The following is a 26,953-nucleotide window of genomic DNA, read 5'->3' on the forward strand; positions in this document are numbered from 1 at the left end:
TTTTACCTCTACATTTCACCTTTAGAAACTGTTTACCTTTGTTTGTTATCATTCTTTTCAGCACAACCTCACATGTATGAATATGCTCATTTTGACATACTGTATGGCAAACTTCCCCCTCCTCCAAAACAACCAAATGTTATGTTGCCATATCATTTTTTTTGATTGGTCAACATAGTGCATTTTTCCACTAATACTAAAGGGATGTTTTTTCTTTTCTTTCTTTTTTTTGATCGTAAGCAGAGAGTGCTTGCTAGCACTGTCCTTAGACAGTTAAAGTGACAATAGTATTCAGGAAAAAACACCACATATATATTTTTTGTATCATGACTCTGGTTTTCCTTGGCCTATCAACACAATTTAAAAATTATGGATCTGAATCCACTCTAAGCACTAGTAAGCTGTAACCTTGCTGGATTGCAGCAAGCATTATGATGTACAGGCTAAATTTTATCTTAGTTTTTTTTTATCTCTCTTGACTGGCTAAAACATGTTTGTCCTCTAGCAGCCACCATGGCTAAGGTTATACACTTGATGTCAAGTGTTCTGTCTGTGAGGTGCCCACACTTGAAAAAGACCAGACTTTGAATTTCACTCAATTTATTTTGACCAGCTAGTTAGATAGCTGATAGGTAGGTCGATGGATAGGTGAAAAACCTTTCAACACAAAAAATAAAGAACATTTCATTAATCATTCAGATAACTTAAATGCATTATACAGAATACAAATGAAATAACAAAAATATATACACTTCAGTAAAGCCATTTAACATAGCTAAAGCTAAATACTTTTGTCTAAACTATCATTTAACCCAGTTTAAGTTAGTTTTACATTCATTGGGGTTTTTTGGGGTTTTTTTTTTTTTTTTAAATCACAGAGCTGAGTAATTTCAAACAACAAAGATGAAATAAACTGTTCTTAAATACACAAAATGTGTCTACCTTGCATTTTACACTTTTTATAAACAATTAAATTTTTAAAGTATAGATTTTAGAGTTTGCAAATATTTTAATAGAGACTTTAACCAAGGATTTGGGGTAACTATTTTTAGTATTAATTAACATAAATATGTGGGTAACACTATCTACATAAACAATTTATTCAAACTTAAACATTCATTTTAATATCAATATAATTTTTTAAACTTAAATGCAGTAACTATTTCCCAAAGCATAAATACATTTCCACAATTGAGCTTCCATAGTTCCCAAACATATAAGCAGCAAATATGAGTCCAAGAGCTTTCCGATAGCCCGTCTAGCTCAAAGTCTTCCTCACAGTGGAAAGTGGATTGTGCTTTGTTTGCTGTCCTCTCAGTACGTTGCACCCATGTCAAATGACTGCTGCTGCATGCATTTTAAGGTCTACTAGGCACGCCAGCCCTTGATTGCTCTAATTCAGCTCACCTGGCGGAGCGGCGCGCACCAGGCCTCGCTTAGCTGTAGATTGCACAAGGTCTAATCAGCGGCCACGCGCAAGCAGCAGCACAGAGCAGGTAGGGGGCAGGAGGAGGAAGAGAACAGTAACAGCCACCCCTACTAGGTCAGCGCGGTCAGGCTAAATTTTATCTTAGTTTTTTATCTCTCTTGACTGGCTAAAACATGTTTATCCTCTAGCAGCCACCATGGCTAAGGTTATACACTTGAATTGGCAGGGATAGGAAAACAGAACTCAGTTGACAGCAATCCACATTTTATCTCACACAAAGACTGTTTCTGACAGCAAAGATCAGGAGCAGCCATATGTCATAGACCATGATTTGCAGGATTTGCAATTACCAAACAGGTTATTAGCGTGTTTTATGACATCAGCATTTATATAAACTTTTCAGAGTAAAATAATGACAATATTTTTAGTCATTTAGATGTTTCTTTCATTTGTTGATGTCAAAATTTTATAAACAATTCTTAGCTTTTGAAAAGTAATATTTTCACACCTTAGCTGCCACACAGCAGCTCAGTGATAGATGTTGGGAAGGTTACTTTTAAAATGTATCCCACTACAGATTACAGAATACATGCCCCAAAATGTATTTTATAATGTATTCCGTTAAGTTACTCAATGACAGTAACGTATTCTGAATACTTTGGATTACTAATATATTATCATGCTTTTTACAACTACATGAATGTACTATTGCTGTGGGATTTATTACTATTACTGAATGCTACTTGCCATACCAATACTGACTAGATTTTTAAATCTTAATATAAAATGGGTAACAGTAGGGTGAACATTAGGGAAGGCTGCACTTTTGCAGTGATCTCATATAGAAAACTTTCTGTATCAGTAATATGTTTTCTTTTTGTCTTTTAATGATCATGTGGAAGTGCACATTATTATTTGCAGCTAGCAGGTTGTTAATGCTATCCATCAAGTCTAAAAACAGCATGTTAATACATGGAGATAATCTGATCAAAAATATTTGTTCAATTCAAATCAGTTCAAATTAGTTCAAATTATCCTTTTTTCCTTAAAGAAACATATTACATTATGTATATATATTTTTTTCACGTCATGTGTAATTTCCATTGGAAATATTAATTGCAGTTAAACTAAGAGGGGATGGCTGTGAAACCTCCGGAGCTGTGATGTCATGTCATCAAGTACACTACCATTCCTATCCGGTCTTTAAGTCTAACATCATTAGCCTTGTCTGGGCCCAAACTCCGCTCCACAAACGATCACTGTGGCATCACTGACAGCTGAAAAACTATCTAAATTCTTTCATCTGTAATAAAATGATGAGTGTGGCAGCTCTACCAGGTGTAACAATTAAGTTTAACATCCAGGCATCCATGAAAATGGAATTTATGACATTTAACCGAGTTAGAAGTTAGCAGGGAGTTAGCTCGCTAGCTTCCATCTAAATACACTGAACAAAATATAAACGCAACACTTTTGTTTTTGCTCCCATTTTTCATGAGCTGAACTTAAAGATCTGAAACATTTTCATCATACACAAAGGACCCATTACTATCAAATATTGTTCACAAATCTGAACAATATATTGAGATTAAATAGAACAAGATACAACACATTAAAACATGTTAAAAATACAAAAGCCTTATTACACGCAGGGTAGTTTGGGCCCGGAAGCAGGATTCGTCACGTGATCACTTAAAGACTGGATTGCAGAATGATCGTGCTGCATTCTCGGGAAGTCCAGACTCCCATGTGAACTTACGAAGTCCAGACTAGCAGAAACGTGAGTACGGACTCGAGTGCATGAATATTAAGAAACGCCCTAACAGTATGCAGTCTATGATCTGACCTCAGCTAACGCCAGCCAACAATGTTAGCTTGGTGGTGAGTAGCCTTCATTAATAGTAATAAAAATCACACAGCAGCAGTATGTCGAAGATCCTGAAGTTTCACTCATCCCATTCTTCTTATGAAGTGGTGTTGGAATTTCCAAGTAAGAAATGCATTCCTACCTGTGCACTGATGGCTTTGGGTCCATTGTGTAACTGATGCCACCAACATTAACAGGGCGCTTACATTAGAGCCTCTTATTGGGCCTCTTATTGAGCCTCTCTATCCCTTCTCCAAATTTGGAGAAGGTAAAGAGAGGGGATAGCCTAACATATGAAACCGGAAATTACCGTAGTGTATTCTATTTATTTCAACAAAGTAACTGTATTCTGATTACCATCTATTTAAACGCTAACTGTAATGGAATACTGTTAGGGAGTTTTTATTGTTTTATTTGCTTATGCTTCAAAAGTTATGTTACACATATTTCACCAGACACAGTTTTCTGTAGAAACAGGAAGCTGACCCTGTGACACTGGCATTTACCGCAAGAGACCAATACAGAAATACATATCCGCAGAAGTTGACTTGCATTATATTATTCTTAGAAATTGACTTGCAACACACATACTTTGTGACACACACACACAGCTTACACACACAGCTTACATGCACAGACAGCATCTGTGGTGTAATCTATATTGGTGAATATCATGCGCCACTAGGCGGCAGTACTTACCCTTCTAGACAGGAAGTGATGCTATGTTTTGATATGGAGAGTAAGGGGAAATAAAGATGGTGGTGTTCCACGTTATCGCCTAAACGAGGAGTTTTATTAAAAGAGCTGTTGTAAAGGCTCACCTTTTAGCACATTCACTTCACCAGATGCACCTTGTTTCTTTTCCTCACCTTTGATTGGGTGTGGTGCTTGGCCTTAATTGCACTCACCTGTCACACATTATATGTCACACAGTATATAAGGACTGCACTCACCTACCCCTCACTCTTTCTTCACTCCCACATGGGGCGGCAGCTGAGGTGAGTTTCTCTTTGAGTTTCCTGAGTTCATGTATCATTTTGAGTTACTTAAATCGTACTTTATGTCCTTTTTAGAGAGAGCAGTCCATGTGTGTCTTTGTTTCCTTCCTTCTTTGCCTTATTTATTTGAGAATAAAAGGAGAACCCTGAGAATAATTCTGAATTAGATGGCTGCTTTTTCTTATTCTAACCGGATGAGCCCATGATGCTGATTGCTTCAGCCCTGAACCTTCCTTCCTTCAAAACATGGTCCTCCGAGCCGGAGCAGTGTTAGCGTCATGGATTCAAAGCAGCCATTGACTGAAGGTTTGAGAAGATCCAGTCGTGATAGTCGACCTCCTGCCTACCTGCAGCAGTATGACGTTCAGTATCCTGGAGCTAGAAGAGCTACATGTGAGACAGAGAGCCAAACTGAATGCCAGCATAGTGACAAAGACACACATGGGCCGCAGGATCCTGTCGGAGAGTCAGAGAGACAACCAGAGACATCCCCTGCTCCTTTACCCACCAACCAAGATGAGGTCATGAGGGAACTCCTGGCGACAATGAGGGAGATTAGGCAATTTATGGTTCAATCATCTCCTTCCCATTCTCGTAGCTCCAGATCTTCAATTCGCACAGTCTCATCTGATGGAATCAAAGCTTCTGTATGCAGTTTACGAGCCAGTCCTCAAACACATCAACAACATGAGCAGCTCCCAGTGATTGATACAGTAACCTGTCAATCACCCTTCCAGCCCCCGCAGATTAGCTGTCAGTCTGGCTTAGTTACAGCTGCCAGCCCTCCTTTACCTAATTCAACAATACTAGATGCTGCTATCCCTTCAACTGGTTTGCCTAGACCAGTCCTTGCTACAGAAGATGAGACTCCCTTTGATTTCCTGGCCTTATCACGGCAGGATCCCCACCAGATCTCATGTGTTCAACCTGCTGTTCCTTTAGCTGAAGACCCTGTTCAACCTCTCATTCGCATATCTGACCACAAGCATTGCCCTCCTCTAGAGCAGCAACCAGCTACATCCAATGCCTCATATGACCAGAAACCTTTGATACCTGGTACTGCTAGCTCGGGTCACTCCTCTAGCACGAGAACACATGTATATAAGCTTGAAGGTCCTTCGTTTCCAGACCTTAGTAGAGAAGACGAAATGCAATACAGGATGTTACGGATGGCCCTTACAAACCTTCTTGATCCTCATGAGACAGAGCACTTCAAATATCACGTCCTTCTCGATCACCTCAAAGTAGACCAAGCTAAACGATTAGCTCTTGCCTTTTCCTACGCTCCTGACCCATACACTCAAGCCATCAAAGCCCTTGATGAGCGTTATGGGCAACCAAGACAGCTGGCATTGAAAGAGCTAAAGAATATACTGGAACTGCCTCCTATCAGAGCAGGTGATGGTCAGAGTCTTGATAATTTTGCTCTTCGTGTACAGGCTTTAGTTGGGTTGCTTAGCACTATGGGAGAACTAGGACGTGCAGAACTAGATTGTGGCTCCCATGTCGATCGCTTGTTAGCGAAGTTGCCTGCAGAGCATTTCAGTCGCTTCAAACGGCATGTTTACAGGGAACAGGGAGAAATGACGTATACTTTGCCTTTGTTCTCATCCTGGTTGCAAATGGAATGCAAGTGTCAACCAAGGAAGGCCAGTCCTGTTTCATCCTTCAACCAGCCACGACCTTCCCGTAAGTACACCTCTCCACTTACAACAATATTACATGGAACAAATGCATCCGATCCTGTACAGGCAGCACAACCCATCATAATGACTAAGGCTAGATGTGCATATTGCTGCTCACCTGAACACCACATTAGCAAGTGCCCTGAGTTCATTAACAAGACAAAGGATGAGAAAATAAACTGGATAAAGAGAAACAAACGGTGTTGGCGTTGTGCTAGAACTCATCAGGCTGCGAAGTGTGATCTGAGGAAAGCATGTGCCACCTGCATGGAAAGACATCTACAGATCCTATGTGAGGTGAATCAGAGACCTAGAACTGAAACTAATCCTGTAGTGAGGACACTGTACTTTGATAGACCTAGTGATTGTCCTAGTGTACTATTAAAGGTTGTGAAAGTGCTCCTGCGTAATGGCAAAAGAACCCTGGAAACATATGCAATACTTGATGATGGCTCCCAACGTACCATGCTTCTGACATCTGCAGCTAAGCATCTCCACCTAACTGGGAAAGCTGAAAAATTATCACTCAGAACTGTCCATCAAGAAGTTGAAACTATTCAAGGTTCTTGTGTAAGTTTCCAGATTTCTCCCATCACACATCCAGAGAAAACTTACACAATTAATAATGCCTTCGCTACAAGTCACTTAGCACTTTCAGACCACACCTACCCCGTAACCTCTCTTCAACGGAGATACAAGCATCTTCAAGGTATCCCATTAACTTTTATTAACAAAGCAGCTCCACTACTGCTCATAGGCTCTGATCATACCCACCTTATTACGCCTATTGCACCAGTTAGACATGGACCATTCGGATCTCCTGCAGCAGTCAAAACCCGCTTAGGATGGACACTCCAAGGTCCAATCACAGACTTCCAACCCCAGAGCAGTTCCACGCATGCCCAATGTTTATTCACATCTTCCAGTTCAGGAGAACCGCTCCAGCACATCCTTGTGTCCGCTGATGGCTCTGAATTCAGTCAGCCACCTCATACTCTACCATCAGCAATACCTATGTTGTCACCGGCAGTGCCACTATCACCAGTTCCACCGCCTGTGGCTGCCATCCCGCCAGTGGTCAGGGCACTGCCTGCTCCTGCATCACCTGGTCCTGCCTCTGCCAAGCCCCGTACATTGCCCCCAGCACCTGCAAAACTGCCCAACGGTCTGCAGGTCTGGGCCTGCCGCTGCATCCCAGGTGGTTGGCATTTGGACCTGCTTTGCCGCCACCGCTGGCTACATGGCCCAACCGCTCAACCGATGATGCCATCTCCACTGCACTCCACTCGGCACTCACACACCTGGACAAAAAAGACTCATATGTTCGAATGCTGTTCATAGATTTCAGTTCAGCATTCAACACTATAATCCCCCAACAGCTCATTCAAAAACTGGTCCAGCTGGGGCTCAACACCTCACTGTGCAACTGGCTGTTGGATTTCCTCACCGGAAGACCTCAAGCAGTACGGGTTGGCAGTAATACATCCAGCACCATCATTTTAAACACAGGGGCCCCGCAGGGATGTGTGCTGAGCCCCCTCCTCTTCACTCTGCTGACCCATGACTGCACTCCATCATACAGCTCCAACCTCTTCATCAAGTTTGCGGACGACACAACGGTGGTGGGTCTCATTAGCAACAGGGATGAGACCGACTACAGAAGTGAGGTGAGACGCCTGGCCACGTGGTGTGCTGACAACAATCTCTCTCTGAATGTGGAGAAGACGAAGGAGATTGTTGTGGACTTCAGGAGAATGCACACCCAACATGCTCCTCTGACCATTGACGGAGCGTCTGTGGAGAGAGTGAGCAGCACCAAGTTCTTGGGTGTGCACATCACAGAGGATCTCTCCTGGACGTACAACACCACAGCACTGGCCAAGAAATCACAGCAGCGTCTCTTCTTTCTCCGCAAACTAAGAAGAGCAGGAGCACCAGCCCCCATCATGTACACTTTCTACAGAGGCACCATCGAGAGCATCCTGTCGAGCTGCATCACTGTGTGGTTTGGAGCCTGCAATGCGTCCTGTCATAGAACCCTCCAACGCATAGTGAGAGCTGCAGAGAGGATCATTGGTGTCTCTCTCCCCTCCCTCCAGGACATTTACAGCACCCGTCTCACTAAAAAAGCCCTTTGCATAGCGGCTGATCCCACGCACCCAATGCAAAGCTTCTTCAAGCTGCTGCCGTCGGGGAGGAGACTGCGGAGTCTCCAGGCCAGGACCAGCAGGCTGAAGGACAGCTTCATCCATCAGGCTGTCAGGAAGCTTAACTCCCTCCCGATTCTGCCCCCTCTCCCCTCTCTCCTCCACGGTCTCACTGAACTCTGTCACACAAACACACACACTCTCTGACTCACTCACTGGCCTGCACCAGTTACCAGTCACTTTGTGGAGCATTGGACTGCCATTACCTCATAAGACTTTGTTGTTACACTTTCTCTTACCGTACATTACTAAATCTCCATTTGCACTATTTGCCTATTTGCACTACTCTGCCTGGTTTACACTCAATGTCACTTACCCATTATATTGTATATTGTATAGCTTTCTTGTTATATGTAAAATTGTATTTATTTAAATTTTTACTTTTTAATTATTTTACTTGCATTTTTAATCACTTTTATATTTAAATATATTTAAATGTTCATTTGCTATTTATCTAGGGATTGAGAGTAACGCAATTTCTATTCTCTGTATGTCCTGTACATGTGGCAGAATCGACAAATAAAGTTGACTTTGACTTTTGACTTTTGATGGTCGGCCCCCTGAACTGTCTAGCCTGCATTGTCGACCTCTAGGTCGACCCCCTGGACCTATAGTAGACCTGTAGCATGTCTGATTCTTCTGCCCCCGCTTTGTGAAAAAGAGCATCTCTAATCCTTTGAACATATTTCTCAGTAGAAATATGGGGGAGGCTGTTGTAAAGGCTCACCTTTTAGCACATTCACTTCACCAGATGCACCTTGTTTCTTTTCCTCACCTTTGATTGGGTGTGGTGCTTGGCCTTAATTGCACTCACCTGTCACACATTATATGTCACACAGTATATAAGGACTGCACTCACCTACCCCTCACTCTTTCTTCACTCCCACATGGGGCGGCAGCTGAGGTGAGTTTCTCTTTGAGTCTCCTGAGTTCATGTATCATTTTGAGTTACTTAAATCGTACTTTATGTCCTTTTTAGAGAGAGCAGTCCATGTGTGTCTTTCTTTCCTTTACCCGTTATACAATATACAATGAAACAACAAAACCTGCACATGATTGATGACTGCTTAATTTTCATTCTAATCGGATGAGCCCATGATGACGACTACTGAAACCCTGAACCTTCCTTCCTCCAAAACAAGAGCCCAACACAACATGGTGTCAGAAGTGCACTCGCTCTAGGCGGTGAACAGAGACAGTGGACAAAATAAACGTCAGCTTGGCGAACGGCTAGCGACGAAAATGACGGAGCAAGCAGCAGCTCTACCGGCGACTCCTGGCCCGGTTACGGCAGCTCCACCAGCGGCTACTTTCACCATCAAGCCACCGGAACCGTTCGACTTCGCAAAACCCCAAGAATGGGAGAAGTGGATCAGACGTTTCGAGCGTTTCAGAATGGCAAGTAATCTGAATGGTTCAACTGATGCTAACCAAGTGAACACATTAGTATACTGCATGGGAGACGAGGCTGACGACGTGCTAAGGGGACTAGACCTAACAGACGGGCAGCGCCAGCAGTACGATGCGGTCAGAAACGCATTTGACAGACATTTTGTCCCCAGAAAGAATGTGATTTATGAAAGAGCGAAGTTTAATAAGCGAGTACAACAGCCAGCGGAAACAGTTGACTCCTTCATAACAGCTCTATATGCTCTCGCTGAAAACTGTGAATATGGTGAACTCCACGATGAACTTTTGAGGGATAGGCTCGTTGTGGGTCTTAAAGATTCATCACTGTCGGAGAGAATGCAGCTCAACAAAGATTTGACGCTAACCAAAGCTATCACAATGGCGAGACAATCTGAGGAAATAAAAAGACAGCAAACTGACCTCAGAGGCGAAAGCAGCACAAGCAAAACAGCCATGGATGCCGTGCATGTCAGAAAGTCACAGCCAAATAAATTCAGAAGCAGAGAGCAAAAGCAGTTCAAGCCACGAAAACCACAAATAACAAAACAAGAGACTAAAACATGTTTTAAATGTGGAAAAACACAGATGCACCCAGCAGCACAGTGCCCAGCTAAAAATGCAGAATGCCGCAACTGCGGGAAACGTGGACACTACGGGAGAGTTTGTAGGTCTACAGCTGTGCATGAGGTGGCAGACTGTGCAGATGGACTCTTCCTGGGTGAACTGGATTCAGGAGAAGACCCGTGGCTCGCTAACATCTGCGTGAGAGGCAAAAGCATGACCTTCAAATTAGACTCGGGGGCAGATGTCACAGCTATCTCAGAAGAGACATTCAAAGACATTAAGCAGCCAAATGAGCACCTGCAAAAAGCTGAAAAGCCACTGTATGGACCAGGAGGTGCAGCACTGACCGTGCTCGGGTCCACAAAGGAGGACATTTCCTACAGTGACAGGAGCACTGCAGAGACGATCTACGTAGTCAGAAACCTGCGTGTAGCTCTCTTAAGCAGGACAGCTTCTGTGAGACTGAAATTAATTGCCCGAATGGACAATATTGACCTTGAGACAGTGAGGAAAGTGTACCCGAAGCTATGGGATGGGCTCGGGCTTGTTCAAAAACCGTACACGATTAAGCTGAAGCCCGACGCTAAACCTTATTCACTGAAAGTGCCCAGGTGTGTTCCGCTCCCACTACTGGGCAAAGTCAAAGCAGAGCTACAGAGGATGGAACAGTTGGGGGTGACCAGTCGTGTGGAGGAGCCCACAGACTGGTGTTGCGGCATGGTCGTAGCCCCTAAAAAGGACAAAGAGACAGTCCGCATTTGCGTGGACATGACACCTTTAAATGGGTCGGTGTGCCGTGAAAGATATATCCTTCCCTCTGTCGACCAAACACTAGGCATGCTCACAGGGGCGCAGTATTTCTCCAAGCTCGATGCTAACATGGGCTTTTGGCAAATACCGCTATCCAAAGAATCTGCTCTCCTCACCACGTTTATTACGCCATTTGGGAGGTACCATTTCAACCGTTTGCCATTTGGTATTTCCAGTGCACCAGAGCATTTCCAAAACATGATGGTGACAGAAGTGACAGCCGGCCTCGCGGGAGTCGTATGCCACATGGACGACATCCTGGTCTGGGGATCTACGAGAGAGGAGCACGACATGAGACTCCACGCTGTCCTCGACCGTGCAGAGAAGGCAGGCGTCACCCTGAACATGTCAAAATGTGAGTTTGGCAGAAGAGCAGTGAAATTCTTAGGATTAATTGTGTCATCTGAAGGCATGAGCCCTGACCCTGACAAAACTAGCGCGGTGCAGAAGATGAAAGAGCCAAACACTGTGAGTGAGCTTAGGAGCTTCTTAGGAATGGTGAACCAGCTGGGGAAATTCATCCCAAACCTTTCTGAGAAAGACAAACCACTGAGAGACTTGCTTTCAACCAAAAACATGTGGTACTGGGGGCATGAGCAACAAAACGCCTTTAACAGTCTAAAACAAGAACTGTCATCTGCACCAGTGCTACAGCTCTACAACCCAAACAAACCCCAGAAGATCTCAGCAGATGCCTCTTCATACGGGTTGGGGGCAGTCTTACTACAGAAAGACAATGATGTGTGGTCACCTGTCGCGTATGCCTCGCGATCATTGACAGCCACAGAGCAGCGCTACGCTCAGCTGGAAAAAGAAGCGCTAGCGCTCACCTGGGCCTGTGAAAGATTCAGTGACTTTATTCTAGGGCTACACTTTGAGCTTGAGACCGACCATAAGCCACTAGTGAGCCTACTCGGAGGACAAGCCCTGGATTTGCTTCCACCGCGGATACAGAGATTCCGCATGCGCCTGATGAGGTATTCTTACACTATAAGGCACATTCCAGGCAAAAGCCTCACCACAGCTGACACGCTGTCACGGTTGCCGTTGGCAGGCAACGTGATTCCCAGAGACAATGACCTTATGGAGGACACTGATATCTACGTTGATACAGTGCTGGAGGGCCTTCCTACTAGCAGCAAATACCTTTCAGATCTCCGTGAGCAGCTGCAGTCTGACAGCGTCTGTTCGCAAGTCATGAAGTACTGTGCAGAGGGCTGGCCGGACAGGAACCAGCTGCAGGGAGTGGTAAAGCACTACTGGTCAGAAAGAGCAGTTTTGAGTGTACACAATGGACTACTACTGAGAGGTACAAGGTTGGTCATACCTGCAAACATGCGAAACGCAGTTCTGGACAAAATACACGAGGGACACCAAGGAGTAGTCAAGTGTAGAGAACGTGCGCGACAAGCAGTGTGGTGGCCAGGCCTGAGTAACCAGATCGGTGAACTTGTCCTTAAGTGCAGGCTGTGCATTCAGGAGAGAGTCAATGTGAGGGAACCTCTTATGCCCACACGTTTACCTGAGAGGCCATGGCAGAACTTAGGAGCTGATCTGTTCACACTAAAAGACAAAAACTATCTGTTAGTAGTGGATTACTTCTCGAGATATGTCGAGATTGCTCAACTCAGTCCAACTCGTTCAGCCAATGTGATTGTGCATTTAAAGTCAATATTTGCACGCCATGGCATACCGGAAGTATTGATCACTGATAATGGGCCACAATTTGCATGTCAAGAAATGAGAGACTTTGCAAAGGACTACTGCTTTGAGCATGTTACCAGTAGTCCCAGGTACCCGCAGAGCAACGGCGAAGCGGAGAGAGGCGTCCAGACCGTCAAGAATCTCCTCAAAAAAGCTAGCGATCCATACAAGGCGTTGCTGGCATACAGAACAACAGCACTGGCAAATGGCTACAGCCCGGCTCAACTTCTCATGGGGCGCAGGCTTCGTACTACCTTGCCAATGCTTCCTGAAACCTTACAGCCCTGTCTGCCTGATTTTCAGCAGGTTAGTTGTTCGGAGAGAGAGAAACGGCTGAGACAAACTGAAAGTTTTAACAAGAGACATAGAACAAGAGAACTGGATAAACTGTTGCCAGGACAACCAGTCTGGATCACGGATGCAAGAGCACAGGGCACAGTGACAGCAGTCCACCCGACTCCACGATCGTACGTCATCAGTGGGCCCCAAGGGACAATTAGAAGGAACCGCAGTCATCTTGTGCCGATCCCACAAACAGAGGCTCAAACCGAAGCCACACAGATTCAAGCTACTCCTACCGAGACAGTTTCTGAGCCAAGCGCACCCCATACACCAGGTGTGATTAGAACCCGGTCGGGTAGGGAGGTGATTAAACCGAAAAGACTTGATCTGTGAAGCTGATTGTTTGAAAACAGAAAAGTGTGTTTCAAATGCTGAGTTGTGGTTTTGAGGGTAGCATGTTGAAGAAAAAAAATGTTTATTCTGTTACAGGTTGAAAAGAAGAAAAAGTGTTTATTCTCTTGCGGGTGGAAAAGAAGAGAGAAAGTGTTTATTCTGTTACAGGAGGAAAAGAAAAAGTGTTTATGACAATACTGACTTTATGTTTCCTGAAATGTTGGGGTATGCCTGTAATGAAAAAACTATATGCAGTTATGTTTTGTTTGAAGAACAAAAGAATATACCAGTCTAACTTCAGTAAGGGGGATGTGGTGTAATCTATATTGGTGAATATCATGCGCCACTAGGCGGCAGTACTTACCCTTCTAGACAGGAAGTGATGCTATGTTTTGATATGGAGAGTAAGGGGAAATAAAGATGGTGGTGTTCCACGTTATCGCCTAAACGAGGAGTTTTATTAAAAGAGCCCAACACAACAGCATCAGGACCTGCGTAACAGGAAATGTGATTATATTTGCATATTGACGATGTAACCTATAAAAATAAACGAATACTGCAGTTCGGTGTGATTCGCTCTGAGCTTTTCACCCGTGCAGCACGTTAACTATCTCAAGTGTCTGAGTGTTGATTATTCACCTGACTGTTTGTTAACTGTAAATCTCTGACAAATACAGTTACTCATATTTTGTATTTTAAATATGTAACACCTGTACATGTATTTTCCGTTACTCCCCAACACTGCTCATAGACACTATGAGCAAGGGATCAGTCTCACTATGAAAGTGAGGGCAGTCAGTTGCAAAGTAACCATACGCTAAAGCACACCACGTCTTTTACTCAACTGATAAAGTGTTTACCAAAGTCATAAAACCATTGAGAAGTAGTGACATTTTCCTATAGACTTCAGTACATATGTGGTGGCAAAGCCATGTGAATAAGGGAGTGGCTGAAAGTAGTTGTTTTTTTGTTTTTTTTAAACAATCTAAACTTCACTCCTATGTGTCAGGCTATGGAAATTTTATCCCAATGAAGCTCTAATAAAATTTGTTTTTCATTATCAAGATAGGGACTTGCAGTTGAAGCAGAGCCAAACCTCACTGCATACAGCAGCCTTATACACACAAGACCTCACACTACCGTGTTTTTCAAATTTTACGAATACTAAGGAAGGGAGCTTATATGCTTCCTTCATTGCCTCCTTTAGTATAGGATATACTGGGACAATCCAGTGATTGATCATCCGACAATTCTGAGCATCAAACTATAATAAAAAATGCTTCTTCCATGATGAACATTGTGCTGCAAGCTTTAGGATTATCCTGAATTTAATGTTTGCTTCCCGTCAGCTGGGACAGATGATGGATAGTGGAAAATTTGAAGCAGTCATGTAATCCTAAACAGGAAGGAGGATTTTTTCCCCTCAATAATAATCTTCAGTCTTCACAAATTTAACAAACTTTATGTAAACATATTTAAATATGCAATCCCAGCACAGTGGATTGTCAAGACTAAAACCAGTCATTAAGCAAAGACAATGATAACTTGTTTATTTAACATGTGTAACATCTGTAGTTTCCTACTGTGTAAGTGAAGTCTGCACACTGCGAGATACCACTTTCTGAAGTATATGCATTCAGTCTGGAATGCAGTCTGGAATGGAAAAATTTAATGTTGTCACACTCTTTCATTTACGGTCAGGTTGTCCAATGAAGCAGCTATAAACATAATTTTAAATGTGCAACTACTGCACAACCCTTAGCTGTCAATCCTTAGATGTTTTCCTTCAGGTGTTCCAGCGTCTTTAGAGCATATAGGCATGCAAGTTACCAGAACTCAGAGGTGGCAAAAGTAAAGACTTTATTTACTGAAGTATTAGTACAGATACCTGGGTTTAAAATAAAAGTTGAAGTACTGAATCAACTTTTTTACTTAAGTAAAAGTGAAAAAGTACAGTTTCTGAAATGAACCCAAAGTAAGAAAGTAAAAAGTAGCTCCTTGAAGGACAATTCTATTAATTTCTATATAAAGATAACTGAACCTTGTGCCATATTAATATAATAATAAAATAATATTAGTACACAAGAATACAAAATTATTAAAATTTAAAATCTTATTCTAATGAATAAACTTTGAATCTGTTATGTAGGACACATGCAGTGAAAGAGAATTTTCTGTTGCCTTGTTGAGGGGGACTTTACCTCCACACCTGAACAGTAAAATGGGTAAAATCAAGGGTTACAGTGAGATTCACCAGGTCAGAAAACCTTAAGATCTGTGTAGTGATTCAGCAAAGGGAAAATAATCACAGCTCACAAGCTATAATAGCTGATATCTATTCCCTATACTGACACTACACCGTGTATGTCAGTGGTCCCCAACCCCCGGGCCTGGAACCGGTATCGGTCCGTGAGTCGTTTGGTACCGGGCCGCGAGAGTTGAGGCTCAGGTGTGAAATGTATGGTTTTCAGGGTTTTTATCGGTTTTCAGCGTTATTTTGTTATCGTTCATTTCATTAACTCTGTTTTCGTGGGTCTTTTCACGTGTGTTATGAATAAATCTTCTTTTTTTCGGTACTGGTACTAGTTTTATTTTGTTGTATTTATCCACGACACCTTAAAGGCCGGTCCATGAAAATATTGTCGGGCATAAACCGGTCCGTGGCGCAAAAAAGGTTGGAGACCGCTGGTGTATGTTATCTGCACACTAGAGAGAATACTGTTGGTATAAAGTTGCAGTTCAATGTCACGGTTCTGGGTCAGTGTTGACCCAGCATTTTGAGTTTCTTATATTTTGGTCTATTTAGACCAGTGTCGCATCGTACCCTCAGATTATGCCTGTGTGGTTTTGGTTTCTGACGTCACATCACGTCACGTCTTCATGTCAGCAATAAAGCTGAGGTTTTGATTTACAATTCTGTGTTCGAGTCCTGCGTTTGGATCCTCCTCTCCGCCTGCCCGCACACAGAGCCCTGACAGAACGACGCGACCAGTAATGGATCCAGCGGACTCACGCTTCTCCTCTGAGGGAGAGAATCTCGCGCTCCTTTGGGATTACTGTTGGAGGGTAGTCAACGCTGTGAGCCCCTACAAGAGGCAGCTGGAGGTAGTATTTTTTGATAATTTTTTGTCATCCACTGCCTGCACTGTCAGTTTTCTAAATATAAATGGACTCAAACAAATAATAACAGCTCTAAGAGCGAGGCTAAGTTTTGAACTGTTTGGCATGGGCGGCCCAGGGAAAGAGGATTCAGTTGTTCTCCTGGAGGCCCTCGCCACTTGGTACTCTCAACGACAGCAGCATTTTTTGCCAAGGTTTATCGCCAAATTGTTTGATCCATCCTTGAAGAAGAAATACAACCCTCGCCATCATCACCCAACCACACTTCCATTCTCTCCTGTAGTACGGACTGGCTCAGTTAGCTGATCAGCAGCCGCCTTCAGCTCAGTTTCCAGTGTTTCCTGCTCAGCAGCTGCCTTCAGCTAAGTTTCCAGTGTTTCCTGCTCAGCAGTCGCCTGTAGCCCTGTCACCTACTCCACCACCGCTTTCATCTCAAATTCAGTCACCTGTAGCTCAGTCTTCACTCCCGCTACCCATAGCTCTACCACAATCAGACTTTCTCCAAACCTTGTTACAGTCCATAGCCCAGTCAGTAGCGCAGTTAGTAGAGGAATCATTAGCTTTGTCATCTGCTCAGTCAGCCACTCATCTTCACCCTCAGTCAGGGGTCCCTATTGCCTCTGGCCCTGCATCTGCTCCAGCTGGAGGGCCCGAGTCGCCCGTCCAACCTCAAGTGTCGTCAGCTGGGGGGGCCCCGAGTCGCCCGTCCAGCCTCAAGTGTCGTCAGCTGGAGGGTCCGAGGAGCCCACCCAGCACCACGCCACGTCTGCTGGAGGGTCCGAGGAGCCCACCCAGCACCACGCCTCATTAGCAAGCACATCCTCACATCTGCTGATGGTAGTCTGTTCAGCCGTCACCTGCTGAATCATCCCCCGTGACTTCTACATCGCCGCCTGCAGCATCGCCGCCTGCAGCATCGCCGCCTGCAGCATCGCCGTCAGGTTCTGCAGCCGTCCCGCGGCCGTCATCCACGCCTAGTCCAGCCTCCGTGACCCCACCTTTGTCTTCGTCTGGTCCTGCCTCAGCTCCGCCCTCATCTGGTCCTGCCTCGTCTGGTCCTGCCTCGTCTGGTCCTGCCTTGTCTGGTCCTGCGGTTGCCACACCGCCGTCAGAGCCCGCTTGACCTGTTCCGCCTCACCTCTGCCGTTTTCCAGGCCTCTAAGTTGGCATCATGGCGTTCGGGGACGGCCTCCAGAAAGAGTTCGTCACCGCCGCTGGCATCGCGGCCAACCTCCGGACCTGCTCAGTGGCCGCCACTGCCTTCCAAGTGATCGGCCTCCTGATTGGTTTTGCCTGCGCTGCCGCCGTTGGCCTCCTGATTGGTTTTGCCTGCGCTGCCGCCGTTGCCGTGTGCACGGTCGGCCTCCAGAACTGTTTGCCCGTGGTTGCCGTGTGCACGGTCGGTCCCCTGAACTTATTGTGGACTCATGCATGATCTTGTTTTGTGTTGGACTGTTTTCTTATGTTTATGGACCGTTCTGGACTTGTGCTCCTTGTGTTGTGTTTTGTTTTGAGTTTCTTATATTTTGGTCTATTTTTGCATTATGGATTATTTTCTGATGTTCTGGTGCTATTATTATTATTATTATTATTATTATTATTATAATAATAGATCTGTTTCAGGTATTCTTTGTGAAGTATCAGTTCTTAGGTTTTGGGTTCTCATGTGTATTGCAGTTTCTGTTCAGTGTCTAGTCTGTCTCTGTGTCGTGTCTGCATCTTTGTTTAGTGGTTTCTTGTTTCCTGTCTTATTGTGAAAGTCTTTGTCTTATGTTACTGTGTGCAGCTTAGCTCCCCCGTCTCGTTAGCCCTGATCTCTCCCAGCTGTGTCTCCCTCCTGTTGCCCATTCCCTGATTACCACCCTGTGTGTGTATTTAAGCCCTGTGTTTCCGTGCTCAGTGTCGCGTCGTACCCTCAGATTATGCCTGTGTGTTTTTGGTTTCTGTATTCACGTCACTTCACGTTTGGTTTTCATGTCAGCAATAAAGCTGAGGTTTTGATTTACAATTCTGTGTTCGAGTCCTGCGCTTGGATCCTCCTCTCCGCCTGCCTGCACACAGAGCCCTGACAGATTGATTGATTGAATCTTTATTTTGAACATGTTGAAAAAGTACAGCAAAGAATTAAAGAGACAAATAAACAAAGCAAAAGGAAAACGAGCAACTACAAATAACTTTCATGTTCAAAAAGGAGCAGGAAGAAGCATAGGCTTATTTAATCCCACCACATTTCCACTATCTAGTAATCAATAGACTACAGAAATACCTAATTGCATTATGTTACATGTATTTTTTTTAATTGTGTGTGTGTGGTGTCTATCTATCCATACATATATACACATTTTCAATAACCCCAGTAACACTTCAAAGGATACACAACCTACAGATATATATATATATACCCATGCACCCGCACACACATGAAAATATTAAAATTCATCTCTGCTTGATGTAACCTAAATCTGATCATGAGCACCACAGCCACTGTGCACCAGTCCAACACAATGCTTTACTGTGAATTCACCACATCAAAAGAGCTAACCTGTTTATCCTGGACAAAACTACCCAGTATTTTAATGCAAATTTTGAATAACACAAAATTGGTTTACTTAGTTCGTTTTGCAGGAAGTTTCACAAACTGAGAATACGTAATTTATCTAAACTCATCATATACAAATCCAATACGTGATTAAAATGATATTACATGCAAGCTTTAAATTTAAAGTTTATCAAGTGTCACTGAGCGGTCCGCTTCTTCTTCCTCTCCTTTCTTGTCTTTCTTATCTTTCTCCATCTCTGAGTGAAGTTAGCTCTCTTTCTTTTCTCTAAATGTGAAATAAGCAGCTGGACCTTTAGCTAGCATCACACTGTGAGACAAACTACAGACAAACAGTTTGTGTGTTTGCTGATGTTTATTGATCTGATAGAAATGTTGCATTTGAAATTACCTGACACTTAAAAAAATGTCACTCCCTTTATGCTCGCTCCTCTTATGTAGCGCTAGCTAGATTCTGAAGTATCACGAACACAGCTTATGGACACATGCACTCCCTCCAGCCCACTTTACCCCCAAGTATAAACACTATAAGTAATACTGCTGAAGCTAAAGACAATTACAATACATTTTTCCTCAGGTATGCATAAAATTTAAAAATATATTTATGAAGAACCTTTGTAACACAAGTAACGACATAATTGTAACTGTTATGTAATGTACATTACTGTGTTACTTTGTAACATGTTACACCCAAAACTGGTCGCTATGATCTTTACACTTTACTGATGTTTTTAAAGTCAATATTTAAATATAAAGGGACCTCAGGTGTCGGATGGCAGTGATGGGTTTTTATGTCACATTTTAAGTTTGTGTAAAATTGAAAGGCAGCCACATGAGATTTGATCTCCTTGACACTGTCATCCATTTGAATTTTGGTTAATGCAGGCTTATCTATCAGACATGATAGACATGCATGTAGTTTTGTATCTTAGCTGGTGTTTATACTTTTACAGTTGACCTCTGACCGAGTTTACAACGGTTATTGAAAACCAAAACAAGGAGTGAAAATGAATTTCAAACTGCGTCGATGTGATTTTGCTTCATTAGTCTAAAGCTAGCTAGCTAAACCAAAAACCTGCTGATAGAGGGGCCATGTGCTGCTCCACTTTTAAAGTCAGCGGTAAGATCTTCAGTGGTAGATTGTTGTGATTGGCAATGTATGGAAACAGCTTCTCAGTGAAACTGAGCTTGAAGGTGTGTATGTGTGTGTTAGTGTCCAGATCAAAGAATGTGAGCTTCTTTTTGTCACAGTCCAGCTGAACTCTGACTCTCTGCAGCTTCATCACTGGGAGAGGCTTAAACGGAGGTGGAGGGGTGGCTGCTGTGTATTTTCCATCAAGGAGACATAATTCCCAGTATCCACTCTGTACTATTCCGTGTCTCCGAACAGACTCCTTTACCACACCAACACCCCAAAACCGATTCTGATCATTTCTAACCTCCACATCCCAGCTGTGAGTCCCTGAGTCGAAGCCCTCAGATGTCAGAACACAGTGGTGTGAATCAATCCTCTCTGGATTATGAGGAACCTTCTGTCCCTCTCCAAGACTCGCACTGGTCAGATCTTCAGACAGGATTAGGTGTGATTCAGCTGTGTTTGGGTCAAGAATCACAGGAGTGTAGGAGACCATCTCCTTCATCTTGTTCCAGATGTTGTAGGTCAGGTTGCCCAGGTGTTTGGCCACATCCATCAGGGCTCCTGAGTCTAGCTGTGGAGCATTCAGCAGGGGGAGCTGCTTGACTCTGTTGACTGCAGCCCTGTAGTTGTGGAGGAATGAGACGTTTTCAGCTCTCAGTTGCTCCTCTGTGGCTCTGATTGTTTCTGAAAGAGTTTTTATCCCTCTACTCAGAGACTCAATCTTCTCCTCCATTTTTCTTAACTTCTGCTCTTCTTCCTGCCTCAGAGCAGCCAGCCCGGCCTCCTCTTCATTTTGTAGAAACTGCTGAAGCTTTTTAAACTCCTCCTTTATCTGCTTCTCCGTCTGCTGTGCCTGGACCTTTATATGTTTTGCTATTTGATCAAACTTTCCTTTGACTTGTTCAAACACCTTCAGTTTATCTTGTAAGGGCTTCAGGTGTTTCTGAAGCTCCTCTCTGTGATCCTGGGCGGCTTCTTCAGTTGGGTTGAATCTGTGGTCTTTGTGTGCTTTTGAATCTCGACAGACGACACACACCGGCTGCTGATGATCCAAACAAAAAAGTTTGAGTTTCTCATGGTGCAGACTGCAGAGAGGCTCAGACACTGCAGAAGCTTTTTTATCTCTCTGCAGTAAGAAAGCCTCACACAGGTTCTTTAACACCAAGTTACGGGGCGGATCATTCAGTAAAGGAACCTTCTTACAAAGTGGGCAGGTTTTTATTTCTCTTTCTGTCCACCACAGCTGCAGACAGTTATTACAGAAGCTGTGGCTGCATGACAGGATGACAGGATCTCTATAGATGTCGTGGCAGACGGGACAGGAGAGATCCTTTTCTGACTGAGAAGACATTTTTTTTCCCCGGAGTAACAACAATGAAAACAATGAGGCGTCCACTCCACTCAAGAAGTTTCTTCAAACTTACTTTCACTTTTAGCTGTGACTTCTGTAAAACTTCTATTTGTAACATGGAATCAGCAGCATCGTGTTGAAGTCACAGTATCCTGATATTCCCTGTATTTCAGTGTTCCCCGTATCCTTCTTGCTGTCGTTGAACGTCCTCTCTTTTCTAACAAAGAATCTAAATACATAGTTCAGAAAGTGAAAGTGTCACGGTGAATGTAATTTGACACCCACATGAATATGGTGGCCCTGAGGGTCCACACCCAACTGCAACTCAAGAAAACAACAGAAAATAGAAAAACTCAAAAAAGCACACAAAACACAATAGAAATAGGAAAAAGGAAAACAAATTAGAAAAAAAGAAAACGGAAATAGAAAAAAGGAAGTTAGAGATGGATGAATGAATATCACTTTACAGTCCCGCACAAACATCAGGATCAATTACACTAATGTTAATGTAAGTTCTGTTATTATGCTGCCTAAGCTGGTTCTGTTGGTGGTGCCCAGCCAAACCTGCATTTGTTTTAAGGAGAAACAAACAGACAGTTCACTCGTTAAGGAATTGTAGTTTATTCACAGGACATTTGACCAGTGTACTAACTTAATCACTTTCTGCTTAAATTTAGCTCTCATCTCATTTAGTACCCCTAATAACAAAAATCCGTATAGCGTATACAACCTGAGCCTGTCGCCTTTCTGTCTGTCCTTCTCTTTGTCTTTCTGTCTGACTGTAAAATAAAAGTATGAACACGTATTTATAAGTTAAACTTGTGTTTTAATCACACATTCGATTTCCAGTCTGTGAACTCAGAGTGCCAAGAGTCAGGGCAGACTGAGAAACCCACTGCTGCGGATCATTTGTGGTGTCTCTGCAGGAGAGCTGATGAGATGGAGGCTTTCCACCCCTAATGATATACCAGGACAAACTCAACAAAATTCAGATCTCAGTAACAAATACCATAGCTGAATATTTCTGTAACTGTATCTTGTTGTTAAAGAAATAAGAACTTGAAATACAAAGCTGGAGCTCAGAATTTTTCAACCTTTTATATCTCATACAACAGGTCACATTTCAACTAGAAGACCCCCCCCCCCCCCCCCCCCCCCCCCCCCTTCTAGTTGAAATGTTGAATGTTCTTACAAATTGGGCAGGTTTTTATTTCTCTTTCTGTCCACCACAACTGCAGACAGTTATTACAGAAGCTGTGGCTGCATGACAGGATGACAGGATCTCTATAGATGTCGTGGCAGACGGGACAGGAGAGATCCTTTTCAGACTGAGAAGACATTTTTCTTGGGATTGAAAAACTCAAAACAAGACACATGTTAAAACTGAAGACAGTTATATTTTTTTTGTCTTTTTTATATTTTGTTTTTCTTTTAAGTTGGAAATATTTGTTATCATATGCACAATTTATTAGTTTAGTGATAACAACCAACAACATCATTTAACTCAAATATTTTAGTTATCTAGCACATGCTTCATAGTGCTAGATTTCTTTTTTTCTTTTTAAATTACTCTATAGCAGTATGAATTCCCAGGATAAATTCTATCAATTTAGACTAGTACAAGTAATATGCCCTCTCAAATAATAATTAATAATATGTTCAATTCCCTTCCACGAATCACTACATTATTGTGGTTGAGGGGTTTGTGTGTCCCAGGGATCCCAGGGCCTATGTTGTCTGGGTGCTTTTTCCACCTGGTAGGGTCTCCCATGTCAAATTGGTCCTGGTTGAGGGACCTGACCAGAGGGACCTTAGTCCATGGGGCCTGGCCGGGCACAGCCCGAAAAAGGCCCACCACCTGCAGGAGGCACCGTAGGGGTCGGGTGCACTGTGAGCCAGGTGGCAGCCAGGAGCGGAGGTCCTGTCGGACTGATCCCCGGCTACCAAGACTGGCAATTGGGACATGGAATGTTGCCTCTCTGGTGGGGAAGGCGCCTGAGTTAGTGAGGAGCTTAGCAGTCAACTGGTCACCACCTGGTGGTGAGTTGGATCAGGTGGCGGGGTAGGATACAGGGACAGACCTGGTGAGCCCAAATGTATAGTGAGGGTGTGCTGGGAACACCTAGAAGAGGCCCCAGTCCACAAGATCTACAACGTACACCTCCGGCAGAGCTTCAACAGCATTCCGAGGGAGACTGGGGACATTGAGGCCGAATGGACCATGTTCAGCATCTCCATTGCCGAAGCTGCTGCAATGAGCTGTGGCCGCAAGGTGGTTGCCGTCTGTCGTGGTGGTACCAACTTAGAAGGAGAAAGAACATTGCTACCTGCACTGTGTATAGTGCTTGCAGAGCACTGCTGACTTCGACTGACAAAATTGTCAGGCAGTGGAAGAAATATGTTGAGGACCTCTTTAATCCCTCTGGCATGTCTTCCATCGAGGAAGCACAGTCTGGGGATGAGGGGAATGACCCACCAATCTCCAGGGGCGAGGTCACTGAGGCAGTTAAAAAACTCCTTGATGGCAGAGCTCCTGGGGTGGATGAAGTCCACCCCGACTTCCTGAAGGCTCTGGATGTTGTAGGGCTGTCTTAGTTGACACGAGAAACATTTCATCAAGTGATTTCATCAGTGACTGAGTGATTGAGATATCCTCAATCAGTCAATGAAACATTTTAAAATATAAAAAGTTTAAAAAAAAACTATTGATAAGAAAAAAATAAAAGGTGTCATATCTAAAAGTTTAACATGTTATTATAATTAAATAATGCTGAAACGGTGAAATGACGGATTAAAGGACTGGGTATTTCAAAATGATAGGAGAATGCAAATTTTGTAATTATGCGCCTGTAAGCCTCACAGTGCCTAAACTTAAATATAGAGAACACCATGAGGTGATATTTTAAGGCTGGATTGTGGAGACTTGCCTTTTTCAGGAGGTTTGCTTTGACGACTCCGTCATTCAGATCTACAGAGGAGTCTTCCTGCTTCAGGTTTATTTTTATTAATGAGACACAGAGAACAAACGCAATCATGATTAGTTTCCAGCTTTATTATTTTTCTCAAATCTCAAAGCTGAAACTAGGTACCTTTTGTGTTAACATTTGATCTTCCAGGAGCTTCTTTGGTTGCAGGTAGAGGAGCTGGCAGGTTGTCATAGCAGACGAATGGTAGTTTTGTGTCACTGGGCAGTAGCCTCCATTTTCCTGATGTCTTCAAATCTGCAGCAATGAACCAAAAATACCAAATATTTTTTTAGAATCATCCCAGTATCTGAATGAGGAGTCTTTGCCATCACCCCAGTAAATGTTAGGATGTACAATATGGCCTATCCATGCAGAATCATCCTTTGGTGCCAGAGTCTGCATATCATTTTTAGAAAACCAAGGTGGCGTTTCATAAAATTAAAAGAAATCAAGTGCAAACAATCTTTACGGGTAAAGAAAATGCTTTATTTTCCCACCATTGTGACAGATGAATTGATGTTCCTCTGAACAACTGTCATGCCACCGCCATCCATCCATTGAAAATAGTAAACTAAGAAAGGTTCATTTTCAGTTTGTTTTTCCCAGTTCCAAAAATAATCAATTATCTCAAATGCATGATACCCATATATATATTAAACTAAACACCAATCCAGACCTCAGAGTTGTAACCAGCAGATGAAACAGTTTTGATAAGTTGGTTCATTTCTGTAGAGTTTCCAATGCTGGCCAGGTCTGTGTAGTTCTTTCTGCAGTAGCTCTGAGCCTCATACCAAGTAAAAGACTTATTAACAAAGTGGTACTGATGGCATTTGGAGAGGATGAGCCACCCTGTGAGGAAAATATTATAATGAACCTCTTTGGACATATGAGATGGCTGTTTTACAGTATTTCAAAGCAATAAGCACTGCGACAAAAAAAATTCACTAACCTGAGAGATACAAGACACCTAGCAGGATCTTCACAATCATCATGCTCCTCTGTGGACTGTAAGAGGAAACTGCTTTTATAATAAAAAAAAAAAGTAGGGAAATTCCATTTTTCTTTATGTTCCTGTTTCTGAAAAATCCCATTGGTCTGTTGATTTGTTTACGCAAATTGTTTTACTTTATCTAAATATGTTTGTACCCCACAATCAACCAGGTTTATCATGCATAAATATGTGATAAAATTGATCATTTTCATAAATCCCTCGTTTTGCACAGTGTTGATGGGAGCCATATCTTTGGTCAGGTGATGAGTGATAGCCTCCGTAATTTCTTTGTGCCTGCGTGGGTTCGACGTGTATAGGGAAGCACTGTATAAGGTTCTCGTTATTGATGTTTGGGTGGTTGACCGGGACGGATTTTCTCCTGTCACTTTCTCGTCATCCCTGACGTGCTCTCCGTTGTTTTTTCCCTGCTAATTTTAGCATCACACGGCACAGCTTCTGTATCACGTGTTATAAGGCTCCGCCCTTGTCATTTGTTGAGCAGGAAGAGTGAGCACTTGTTTTCATGCAGATTACGTCCCGGATCAAAATGCGGTACAGTCGTCGTCGTCTTTTTTTTTTATTTTTTAAATCGTTGTCATTTGGAAATGAGATCGCACACAAGTATGAATCGAGATCGCGATTTTCTAACGATTAATCGTGCAGCCCTAGCTGGCTGACTGATTGACTGAACTAAACACACATGTGGAAAAGACGGCATCAACATCAATGACATGACAATGACCAGGATGAAACTGAGGACTTAAATACACCAGCTGAATAATAACTGATTGGAAACAGGTGAGCGAACAGCTGAAGATAATAGAACTAAAGACACATAGGGACAGCTCTGGTGGGCGGCTGAGGCAACTGAGCAGGTCCAGAGGCTGGCCACACGGAAGGCAGTGGCGGCGGCTGAGCAGGTCCAATGGCCGCTGGAAGGTGGCCGCTGACGCTGAATCCGACGTGGATGAGGAGACTGTGGCGGAGGAGCAGCTGCAGGCGAAGGCATAGGAGCCAGCAGTGACGGAGGAACATCTGCATGGCCAGCAGGTGCGGAAACCTCTGGCTGAGGAGTGGCCGAGCTCACAGCTGGCTCTGAATGCTGGGGCTGCAGGTCAGGGAACTGAACAGAATGATGAATGAGTGTTTGGGCCAGAGACTGGACTACAGCAGACTGGAGGACGGGTGACTGGAGGACAGGTGACTGAGCTACAGACTGGACTGACTGGACAGGAGGAGACTGAGCTACAGGTGACTGGGAGACAGGAGACTGAGCTGCAGGTGACTGGACTGACTGGGCTGGAAGCCGAACAGCAGGCGACTGGACTGGCGAGGCTAATGGCTGAGCTGAGGTTGGTAAGGCTAATGGCTGAGCTAAAGACTGAGTTAGTGAAGGAGACAAAGCTGCAGCTTGGGCTAGAGCAGAGGTAGTTGAAGAAATAGTGATCTGGGAAAAATTACCTGCTTGAGCGGTATTAAAG

At 43.6% G+C, this 26,953-nt stretch overlaps 1 protein-coding gene across 1 annotated transcript; it reads right to left on the minus strand.

Annotated features, from left to right (window-relative positions):
* Nucleotides 1-20,084: 20,084 nt before the first annotated feature.
* LOC308402777 (E3 ubiquitin-protein ligase TRIM35-like) lies at nt 20,085-21,515 on the minus strand (the record flags this gene model as incomplete). The annotated part of the gene is made up of 1 exon (XM_080891873.1): nt 20,085-21,515. One exon carries the CDS (start codon nt 21,513-21,515, stop codon nt 20,085-20,087), a length of 1,431 nt encoding a protein of 476 aa, XP_080747999.1.
* Nucleotides 21,516-26,953: the final 5,438 nt, after the last annotated feature.

This window comes from Rhamphochromis sp. 'chilingali' (genome assembly GCF_963969265.1).
Source record: "Rhamphochromis sp. 'chilingali' genome assembly, chromosome: 9".
NCBI lineage: Eukaryota > Metazoa > Chordata > Actinopteri > Cichliformes > Cichlidae > Rhamphochromis > Rhamphochromis sp. 'chilingali'.